The sequence below is a fragment of the Lampris incognitus genome, chromosome 12 (genome assembly GCF_029633865.1).
Source record: "Lampris incognitus isolate fLamInc1 chromosome 12, fLamInc1.hap2, whole genome shotgun sequence".
NCBI lineage: Eukaryota > Metazoa > Chordata > Actinopteri > Lampriformes > Lampridae > Lampris > Lampris incognitus.
In genome coordinates this window covers 17,909,746-17,922,117 of record NC_079222.1, presented here as the reverse complement: position 1 = coordinate 17,922,117, position 12,372 = coordinate 17,909,746, and the positions used below count along the sequence as shown (strand labels likewise).

Below are 12,372 nucleotides of genomic sequence, written 5' to 3'. Positions count from 1 at the left end.
CAATTGATTGTGCAGTAGTATTAACAGTTATAACACATGATAAAAACACTCATGGCTATTAAATACAATGTAAACATAGTGTAAAAAAAATTGTAACAGCATGCAGAAGTTAGAACAAATAAATGTTGTGTCTAGTGGTGGTCCTATGTGTAAAATCTCCAAAAATGAAGCCATTGAATAAAATGATATGGACAATGCCAAAGAAAATAAGACCAAAGTTGTGGGGAAAAAAGCAGAATTTTCCTTTAAATGAAAACGTTAAATAACTAAATTAGGTGCTAAATACATATTATATATGCATGTTTAATTTCACTTGTGATGAATGGGGAACAAATGGTAATGTTTGGATCTGGTTGTCTGCAGGGCTATCTGTCACGTGCATTGAGCACCTCTCAGCTCAGGAGTTACTGAGGTGTTATTGGGACTCGGGCTCTTCCTTACACTGCACTTTTCTTCGCCTCTCCACTCTAATTAGCCTAATAGGATGTTTGTGTATGTGTGCGCATGTGTGTCTATATGTAGCTGACATGTGCTTGAGCCAGTTATTGCCAGTCATGTCGGCTCTCAAAACTGTGGATGATGTTTTTTTTAAGATTGCTGATATTTTGTTGCCATAAAATTACAATTTAGTTGGAAACAAGTAAGTGACAGTCATGGAATTTTAATTAGTTATGGGTGGTAGTATTGCACAACCTAAATGTTTTTTGAGCCTGTGATTACTTTAAAGAGAAATTTCACCTCATGTTTAATGTTAATGAATGATTATAATATAATAATAACTAATGTATAAATAAAATAAATAATATAATAATAATTAATGAGCTAATGTGCACATCCAGGAAGTACATATGATAGACTATATTGTCTGTTAAAACTTAACCACCTTGGTGTAACTCATATTTACAGAGAAAATGGTCTTTCCCTGTTCAGAGAGCCTGTCCCACTGTTACTACATGTACCAACAAGCACTGTGTGACGACACAGCTGTCTAGACACACCGCTACAGCTGTAATGCTTTCAATACACTCAATGCAGTGTCTCTCTCGAAAAGGTAGCATACATTTTATAATTTATTATAACAATATATTAATAATGGTATTAACAATAATAATTCTGTTTATATAGCACTTCTCTAAAACAATGTTACAGTACGTCACACAAAAAAATAGAAAAGGCAAAAATAAGAGTAAGACCAAATAAGAGTAAAAGTAAACAGTACAAATAAAAACAAATATCAAACATTTGTAAAAGCTTTCATAAAAAGGAAAGTTTTAAGATGAGATTTTAAAGAAGCTAGAATCTTGCTTATTTAATGATGAAGCTCATGAGAACGCAGGGATTCAGTTTCTGTTTGCATGCTAAGAAAGACACAAACAGCACCAGTCAGCAGCTCTGGCAGCTCGCTACTCGCCACTCCTGCATGCTGTAGCTGTCTGTACAGCCAACACAGCAGCTGTACAGACAGCAGATTTCTTCAGCAGTATATTCTGGTTCATACAAGTAAATGCTACATTTTTCAAAATCATCAGTAATCCAGAAGTTTTCCGTAGCGATGCACTGAGATCACTTGGCTGTCCAAATGATTTCAGGTACATCAGCTGAGTGCATTGCCATAATTATGGCTGCTGCACCTTTCCAGGAGACACAGGATAGGGTAGCACAGTGGCCCAGTGGTTAGCACTGTTGCCTCTCAGCAAGTCGTCAAGTCAGTTTTATTTGAATAGCCTATTATCACAAATTACAAATTTCCTCAGTGGGTTTTACACCAATATAACATCCTGTCCTTAGACCCTCGCACTGGATAAGGAACAACTCCCTAAAAAAAGAAAAAGCCCTTTAATAGGGCGAAAAATGGGAAGAAACCTCAGGGAGAGCAACACAGGAGGGATCTCATACCCAAGACGGACAGACATGCAATGGATGTTGTGTGTACACAATTTACAGAATACAACATTGAAAGAGGATAACGGAATTATAAAGGAATTATAAAATATATGAAGAATCTGATGAGGAGGATGCCAAGCAGTGTCCAGATGCCACCGGAACAGCCCAGGACCTGAGCCAGGTGACCACCATCACCATGTAGACCTGACAGGAGGACAGACTACACATGCACACAGGGGAGACTCACATCACACCATTCAGATATACGGGGGAAGAGACAAGAAAAAAACATTAGTCACACATCGGTGTGAGAGAAGGATATAACATTGAAACAGGATAACAAAATTATATGGATTTAAAAGCTATATAAAAAGAAAATGTAGTGAGAGGGGTGCCAAACAGTGTCCAGGTGGCAACCACCATCACCCTGGAGACCTGGGAGGAGGAGAGACTACACTTGCACACAGGGGAGACTCCCATCACACCATGCAAATACACAGAAGAAGAGAAAGAAGAAGACATCTTTCAGGGAGAGAGAAAAGACATGTGAGAGAAGAGAACTGTTTGCAATAGTCAGTAATCTATACTCTATAATCTCGCTGGCAGAACAGTGCTTGGTAAATTCATTGTGATAGAAACTGACCCGCCATGCACTATAGGTGGTGAAGTACTCAATTTAAAGGCAACTAATTGTAGGTTAAAGCAAATAGATGAATATTAAGTTTGGATTTAAAGGACTCAACAGACTGATTGTTTTATGGCAGCAGGCATGTTATGCCATAAGAACTGGGCCTGATAGGAAAAGCCCCTGCCACCAGCTGACTTCTTTTTGACTATGGGTACACACTGGAACCCTGTATTTTGAGAGTGGAGAGCTTGAGATGGTTTAAGGAGATCAGACAGGTATGATGGGGCCAGACCATTTAGGATTTTATAAGTCAGGAGAAGCACCTTGAAATCTGATCTAACATGGAGGGAGGCAAGAATTGGTATAAGATAGTCATATTTTCTAGTTTTAGTTAGGATTCTAGCTGCAGCATTTTGAACCATTTGAAGACTTAGTGCTAGCATGTGGCAGACCTGAAAACAGAACATTACAGTTGTCAAGTCTGGATGAAGCATATGCATGTATTACTGTAGAGTCTCTACATCAGCCATAGACAGGAAAGACCGAATTTTAGCTATGTTACGTAAGTGGAAAAAAGGCAGTCTTGGCGATGTCTTTAATGTGCTTATCAAAGGAAAGGCTGGGATCAAACCTTACACCAAGATTTTTACTCGGTCAAATTGGTGTCCCGAATGCCATTTTTTTGGGCTACGTAGCTTTGATCGTAATCAGCAGTGAATATTCAGCGCTTTGGCAGCGGGGATGGCATGACTCGGGAAGGACTCAGCCAGACATTTCTCTGTTATTGGCTGAGATGGATGGGGTAGTGGTTCAACACATGACTTTTGATTTAATTAAAGGCATTAATTGTTAATTATTCTGTTGATATACAGTATTGTTGTTTGTGTTTTTATTTGTTAATAAAAACATTTTCCAAACGGTTTGGTGTATTTGATGCATATTTGTAATCCCAAGGGATTTGGTTGAACCAGGTACTACCTATGAACTTCTTGTGACATAATAAAAGCTTGTGACATTTTATTTTCTTATCTTGGATGAATTACAGACCTACATCAATGCTCAAAATAGGCTCTGAATTCGAGACAGTGCCCGACAAAGCGCTGTGAAACAGAAGCACAGAAACAGCATACTAGCATCATCAACTTTCAAGATTTCAGATTTATATACATTAGATTTATAATTTCTTTATTGTCGTTTCTCAGTACTCATGAATTTTGTCCTATGCTTTTAACCCTTCCTATACACGAGGAACAGTGGGAAGCCACAATGCAGCGCATGGGGACTAACTCCAGTTCCAGATACAGTGGGGAAAATAATTATTTGACCCCTTGCTGATTTTGTAAGTTTGCCCACTTACAAAGAGTGCAACAGTCTATAATTTTAAGCGTAGGTTCATTTTAACAGTGAGAGACAGAATATGACCAAAAAAAGTGGAATAAGACGTATGAATTTTATGAATTTATTTGCATATTTTTGGTCCAAAATAAATATTTGAACCCCTGGACAAACATTATGTTAATATTTAGTAGAAAAGCCATTATTGGCCAGCACAGATGTCAAACGGTTTTTATAGTTTCTGACAAGGTTTGTGCACATTTCGGCAGGGGTGTTGGCCCACTCCTCCCTGCAGACAGCCTCCAAATCGTTCAGGTTTCGAGGCTGTCGCCTGGCAACCCGAATTTTAAGCTCCCTCCAAAGATTTTCGATTGGATTCAGGTCTGGAGACTGGCTAGGCCATTCCAGAACCTTGATGTGCTTCTTCTTCAGCCACTCTTTGGTTGCTTTGGCGGTGTGCTTTGGGTCGTTGTCGTGTTGGAACACCCATCCACGACCCATCTTCAGCGCTCTCACTGAGGGAAGGAGGTGTTGGTCCAGAATTCCACGGTACATGGCCCCGTCCATCCTCCCCTCAATGCGATGGAGTTGTCCTGTCCCCTTGGCTCAAAAGCACCCCCAAAGAATGATGTTGCCACCCTCATGCTTGACGGTGGGGATGGTGTTCTTTGGGTTGTACTCCGTGTTCTTCACCCTCCAAACACGGCGAGTTGAGTTGAGCCCGAAAAGTTCTATTTTGGTCTCATCCGACCACATCACCTTCTTCCAGGCCTCTTCTGAGTCGTCCAGGTGTTCATTGGCGAACTGCAGACGGGCCTGTATGTGTGCCTTCTTGAGCAGTGGGACCTTGCGTGCACTGCAGGATTTTAATCCATGACGGCGTAGTGTGTTACTAACCGTTTGCTTTGTAACTGTGGTCCCAGCTGCCTTCAGGTCATTAACCAGTCCCCCCCCCCTTGTGGTTCTGGGATGATTCCTCACCGTTCGCATGATCAGGGACACCACTCGAGGCGAGATCTTGCGTGGAGCCCCAGACCGAGGGAGGTTGGCGGTGGTGTGGTGTTCCTTCCATTTCCTGATAACTGCACCGACAGTTGTTACTTTCTCTCAAAGATGCTTTCCAATTCTCTTGTAGCCCATCCCAGCCTTGTGCAGGTCTACAATCTTGTCCCTGGTGTCCTTAGACAGCTCTTTGGTCTTGCCCATGATGGAGATGTTGAAATCTGATTGATTGGGTGTGGACAGGTATCTTTTGTACAGGTAACGAGGTAATGCAGGTGTATTTTATGTGGGTAATTAGTTGGGATTGGGGGTGTATCTTAAAGAAAAACTAACTGGTTTGTGGGAGCCAGAATACTTGCTGTTTGGTAGGGGATCAAATACTTATTTTTCTAAATCAGGTGGTTATTAATTTTTATAAATTCATATGATGTGATTTTCTGGAATTTTCTTTGGGATTCCGTCTCTCACTGTTAAAATGTATATATGATTAAAATTATAGACTGTTGCATTCTTTGTAAGTGGGCAAACCTACAAAATCAGCAAGGGGTCAAATAATTATTTTCCCCACTGTATCTGTCAGCTATTAGCCTGACTATAACATTTTACAACCTGAACCTAACAAGAGACAAACAGATACAAAACACCTATATTTCTGTTATGTAAATACAATTAATGAGATAGCCATAACAGTAGGCTTAACAGTGTAATAATAAAATAATAAAAATAAACATTTTCTGACAAAGAAATCACTCAGAAATACAAATATTATTTTTTTTTACCAATTACCAACACAGTAAAGAACGAAAAATGAATGAATGAACTGTAATAAATAGAACAAGGTAATGAATTTATAATATCAACAGCACAGCGAAAATCTTCCGGCATTTTGTGTTCCCTTTAATGGCCAAGTTGAACTGAAGCGTGACATCACTGCTGTGAGTGAGAAGAATGTCGTGCCCAAGCTGAGATGGTATATAGTTCCACATTTTAACAGTGCAATTAAAACGTTTAAATATAGGTCAAGTATGTGCCAACAAAATGTATTTTTGCAGTTTCACCTTTATTTATAGCCTATGTTTAGCAAAAAAACAAAACAACAACAACGAATATCAGAATCCCAATATTGAAAACTGAATACCTACCTGATGAATGAATATCCACACCCAGCCCTAAAATTTTATGACATCCATGTTTTTCACAGCAGCCAAGCAGGCCTCTAAATTAGTCATTTGAATATGATCATTGGCCTTAATATGCACATACAGCTGAATATCATCTGCATTGTAATAGAAATGTGTTCCATGACTGCGTATAATTTGGCCAAGAGGTTAAATATAAAGAGAGAAAAGTAGAGGGCCAAGAACCGAGCCCTGAGGTATGCCATATTTAACGTCAGAGAATATAGATGCAATATTATAGCAGTGTGTTCTTCCAGATGAGTTTGACTTAAGGCAAGAGAGGCAATGCTCTCAGGGGCTGCACTGGGGTCCAGTAGTAGAAGCACAGAGGTGGAGTCAAGAGTCCATAGCTAGTTGGAGATTGTTCACCACTCTGGTCAAAGAAGTTTCAGTGGAGTGACAGACTCTGGAAGCCAATTGAAACGGATCATATAGTTTTCTTCTGTATGTGTCTAAAATTGTTGATACACAACTCTCTAGTACTTTAGAAAAGAATGGAAGATTAGAGACTGGTCGATAGTTATTGAGAGCCTGGATCAAGGTGGAGTTTCTTAAATAAAGATTTGACCACAGCTGTCTTAAAACTGCTGGGAATAGTGTGAGTATTAAGTGATAAATTAACAATGTCTAGCATTGTAGGTTCCAGGAAAAGCCCGTCTTTAAAAAGTTTAGCTGATAAAGGGTCAAGTAGGCAAGTAGTTGGTTTAGAAGCTGACATGACCCTAGTCTAAGTATTAAGATAGAGCATCTCAAACGCTGTAATAACAAGGACTATCAGTGACTCATTGTAGGATATATATTTGGTAAGACAGGATCTGCAGGAGTAGCTAGAACTGAACTCATTTTGTTTATGATCTCATCAACCTTATTGCAGAAAAAGTCTAGAAACTCAGGGGCCGTGTATGTTGAGCAGCTAATACATGGCTGCTTTTTAATAAATTTAGCTATAGTGTCAGAGAGAAGTCTTGGATTATGTTTATTAATATCGATGAAGCAAGAGAGTTATGATGCCTTCGTAGCAGATAAAGCACACTTGTATTTCAACAAACACTCATGCCAAGATAGGTAAAAAACTTCCAATTTTGATTTTCGCCATTTATGCTCCAGTCTTTTGCAGCCCACTTAAGAGCATGTGTCTCATCGTTAAACCAGGGTGTAGGCCTCTTTAGTTACCTAGCTCTGGTAGTGAGAGGCACCTCTTACTACCAGAGCTAGGTAACTGAATCGAGGAAACCAGAAAGGGCCACATTTAAGTCACTAGTGACATTTTCAACAGAGTCAGTCTCTACAGTGAAGGGAGCCAAAACTTAAGGCAGCTGCTGGCCAAATGCAGCTACAGTGGATGGACCAATGTGGCGAGTGGCAATTACCTCTGTGCCAACATTAACAGGACAGGCCAGTAATGCTTCAAATTTGATGAAAAAAATGTTCTGACACAGCAGATGTGGTTGGCAAGACATCTAGAACAGAAACAGCTGTCTCTTTAGATAAAACCAAATCAAGGGTGTCACAACTGCAGTGAGTCGACTCTTGAACAAACTGAGCGAACCCACAAGTATTGTAGCATTCACCACAATTAAAAAAACACTTCAAAACTTAAAACTGAGCATTGCTTTATTCACAGCTGTTGTTGGCCACAGCCATGCTATATACATTGTCATTAAAACCCAACTCACAGGTCGTCTCTCTCTCTCCATAGACCCGACCCACTAACCCTTGACTCGGCAACAGTGTACCCCCCCCCCTCCCCCGGAACTGCAAAACATCTCCCTCAACTATATACAATGAACACTTATACCCCCCTGGTGAACCTGAACACGCTACAGTATCAACAAGTGCCAGAACGGTTTTATTTAGAGGATCAGCAACCTTATTCAGATGAATATTGAATTCACCAAGAATTAGAATCTCATTAGAATGAATAAGAAGACCTGTGACAAATTCTCCAAATTTTTAAAGAAATTGTGAGTAAGGGCAAGAAGGTCCTGAGTTCGAAACCCAGGTCATCACAGGTCCTTTCCGTTTGGAGTTTGTATGTTCTCCCCCTGTCTGCGTTGGTTTCATCTGGGTGCTCCGGTTTCCTCCCACCATCAAAAGACATCCATGTTAGGTTAATACTCCTATCTTTGCCCTTGACTGAGACATGGTAAGAAGAACTGGAGTTGGTCCCAGGCACTCCATGGCGGCTGCCCACTGCTCCAAGCTACATGGCTACAAACTGTTTCCAGTGTGTGTATTTGGATGGGTTAAATGGAGAGGATGAATTTCCCCATGGGGATTTGTAAAGTACATCCTATCTTATATTAGGAGCTGCTCTCCATTGATCTTCAAAATGATGAGCACAGACCACCTACTCTGCTTCCATCTATTCCTTGTAGTCTTGGTTTTTTACTTCCCAAGAATGTAACATCATGTGATACATTATACTTGGATGGTGAAAACGAAATGATTTAGTCTATGTACATGAATTAAATTTTATTGATCAAATCATTGTCTGTCTGATTGTATGGCACTCCTAGTTACTGAGCTTGTGTTGTTTTTGAGTGCAGTCTTCCTTTAAGCATTGCCATTTTCCCCTGACCACCTACTGAGGAAATGCTGCCCTTCCTGCCTAATCTTTCCTTTTTCTCTTCTCCAGAGCATTTAGCACAGTCACCCTTGGCAGCTCACCTTGGGGCCTCAATAGATTCAAGAAAGAATCAGATTCATCTTCCATTGAAGATGCTGGGCAAGCATATGTTGTAGGTAAGGATGTGACCCTATCTAAGATGATCTTTTTCAATAGGTAGAGCACTTACACAACTAGGTTAGAGGTTGAACTCTCATTGGGGTTACTTATATAAATCTATTGTGTCATGGTACTGGAAGATAGTCTGGAATAAAAACTATTCAATCAATCAAGTTTCATTTTTGTAGCGCTTTTCTATCTGCAACAGCATCTCAAAGCACTTTACAATTAATTCACACACACACACACTAATAATAATACAATACAATAATAATAATAATAATAAAGTTAATAGTAAGTAACAGTAATAGTAAGTTAATAGTAAGTAAGTAAGCAGATATAGTGAGGAGACTCCCCGCCCTTCCTGGTGACACAGTTTGACACTTGTCTTACCCACCTTCCTACTCTGAAAAGTACCCTGACAATAGTCTATAGACAAATTTTTTCTTTACAGTCCACCTCATTAAATGATTTATTCATTCAATTTATGACAACTGGGGCTGTAAGAAAATATTGATACACTTGAGTGTCACAGTACTAGCTTTGACAGTATCAATTTTTAAAAACATTGTATTCATTCTTAAGATTACACACTGACGAGGCGTCCAGGTAGCGTAGCAGTGTATTCTGTTGCCTACCAACACGAGATCGCCGGTTCGAATCCTCGTGTTACCTCCGGCTTGGTCGGGTGTCCCTACAGACACAGTTGGCCGTGTCTGCAGGTGCGAAGCCGGATGTGGGTATGTGTCCTGGTTGCTGCAGTAGCGCCTCTTCTGCTTGGTCGGGGTGCCTGTTCAGGGGGAGGGGGAACTGGAGGGAATGGCGTGATCCTCCCACGCGCTACGTCCCCCTGGCAAAACTCCTCACTGTCAGGTGAAAAAAAATGGCTGGCGACTCCACGTGAATCGGAGGAAGCATGTGCTAGTCTGCAGCCCTCCCTGGATCAGCAGAGGGGGTGAAGTAGCGACTGAGATGGTTCGGAGAAGAGGGTAATTAGCCAAGTACTATAGGGAATTTGCGGGGGGGGGGGGGTAAAAAAAAAAGACTACACACTGAGACATGGTAGTGGCACTTGCTTATTGCATTGTGTTAAATCTCCACCCACCAGGTGACGTGCATTATTGTGACAGGGCTGCTCAGAACAGCAATAAAAGCAGGCCAGTGTCAGATAAAAGTACCATGCTAGATATGGCTCTGATTACTCTGATTTTTTTCATACTTAGGTGTAATATAAACGATATTTTTGTAAAATTTCGACAAAATATTACAATATATTACAGTGTTTATTTTATCATAATATATCACATTACTGAGTCATGACACTTGTATCATGATACGAATCATATCGGCAGATTCTTGCTACTACACAGCCCTGAAATTAACTGAAATGGCTGATGGTGCTTTTGTCGCTTCGTTTATCTCTGCCATGGACTAAAGGATTCTGTAGATTTAAAGTCAGCCACAACTGTTATTGATTTAGAATGTAAATCTTGTCAAATTGAGTATTAAAACGCTAAATTGTCTTTCCTATCCTATGTTTTATTACGATACCATTGTTTGTATGTCTTCTGAACTGCGTTTGTGAATTGGTGAGGGAAATTCAGTCACATGAATTAAAACTTCACAATTAAATGCTTTTTTCTCTTTTAAAAGAAAACAATGCTGACTACTTTACATTTTTTGTGCTAGCAATAATAAAAGTTTAGTATCAAGAGTATTTTCTTTAGGCTGTGCAGTGACAACTCCACAAAAGAGCTGGATTACAATAGCAAAAGTTGTTTTTTTTAGCGCACATGCCATATTGAATAAGCAAAACAAAATAGTGCATATGCTATTTTCTTTAGTCAAACGGTGTGTGGAGACCCCAACAATTATCCTATATTAAAATGAGTAATGTAAGACAATCTTTAAAATGAATTTACTATGTACAGTGTAAAAAAATAAAAAAAAAACTATTTTTAAACTAAGCGCTGAAGGTTTACCCAATAGCTCAGTTTCCTGTCAGCTGTATAGAAACCAGGGTCATTGAAAATTCATATTTTTAAATAGTTGCCAAAAATAGCTCTTCTGTTGTATAAAACTCACTCTAGTTTCCAAAGGCCAAATCTCTTGTTTCTGCTATGGAGTTTTTGTGGTGCAAGCATAAGCTGTACTTAGATAATGATGTAGACACTTTCAATCCAAAATAAAAGCATAGAGTAGTGAATTAGTGCCATAGGACTTTTTTTTTTTGCCTTTTAATAAATAATAGGACAAAATGCTTCTAACTGAAAATAAATACTGCTTATTTCAAATCATGTATATACTGATAATCTACACTGAGACTAAATCCAAGTTTGTTTTGTTTTGTGTACTTCACCAAGTGTAATGATGTACCAAATGGTTTATAAATGTTCAGATGAATGTGTACTGAACTTTGCAGACAGTATCTGCAGTTGCCCTTTCTTATCCGCTGTACTCTGCTGCTTGTTTGTAAAAGCAGATACACTCATCAAGACACGCTAATTAATCTACCCGGGTTTCATTTTCAGGGGTCAGTGTGCATGGTTCCTCTGGCATGCCTTCAACCCCAGCCTCTTTGACAGTAAACGGTAAGCATACACTTCCCCCCCTGGAAGGGAGTGTTTAACCCGAAGCTTCTGATACAGCAGCGTTTAGTTAAAATCGTTAAAATATTCATACAAATTAGAAAATAGAAATGCAATCCCACATTTGCACTTGCATTTTCATTTTACATTTGTGTCAATATAATGATGATAATAATAACAATACATTATTGTTATTATTATTATCAATATGAACATTTTAAATGCTTTAACAGACTGATGGTGGTTGATTGGCACTTTTGCATACTGCCCAAACTGTATAAAAATCAAGAATTGCCAGGCATGATTATTTATTTGAATTGCATTATTTATGATGCATCACAGTTTTACTAGGTGTGAAATTATTACATAGCTGCAAGGGGTGATTGGAGGTTTTAAGCCCCTTGACATAACCCTAAACATAACCATTTCATATCATATCATATTTGGCCATAGCACTAGACCCTCTGATGGTAGCTTTTCCGCCTCAGCATAAAATCGCTTGAATTTTCCATTTTGAACTTAAATCTCAGTCTGCAATGCAATATTTAGTCAGCAACACCACTGAGATATGATTTGAGTCAGCCTCTCTTGATTCTCAGTATTTTTGCAAACATGTCATATTGAGCATTTCAAAACATCAATCAACATTCTTTTATAAATGCATTCAGAGTTGTCAATACAGTGGAATTGAATGAGGCTCATTGACATTAATCTACTTTACAACTCATTGACAATGAAAGCTTTCACTGTGATATTTTTTTAGTATTGATTTGTACATACAGTTGATATGTATGAAGATTTAGTTTATCGCCATTCAGCCTTACTGTGAGTTTTCAATTTAAATGTCTAAAGCCATGCCCACTTAAAGAAATTTTGACCAAATTCATCGCATGTGTACCAAATGTAATGACATTTGGTCAATCCAATTATGAGATATGACTTTTTGGCACGGTGGCACAGTGGTTAGCGCGGTCGCCTCACAGCAAGAAAGTCCTGGGTTCGAGTCCCAGGGTAGTCCAACCTTGGGGG

General features: G+C 39.2%; 1 protein-coding gene across 2 annotated transcripts in view; it reads left to right on the top strand.

Moving 5' to 3' along the window:
- ptpn13 (protein tyrosine phosphatase non-receptor type 13) overlaps positions 1-12,372 on the top strand; it is a 104,730-nt gene that overhangs the window by 66,458 nt on the left and 25,900 nt on the right. For both annotated transcript variants that reach the window (XM_056290219.1, XM_056290218.1), the window contains 2 exons: positions 8,666-8,772; positions 11,287-11,346. In XM_056290219.1, coding sequence (XP_056146194.1) covers positions 8,666-8,772; positions 11,287-11,346 — 167 coding nt within the window. The remainder of the gene's footprint in view (positions 1-8,665; positions 8,773-11,286; positions 11,347-12,372) is intronic.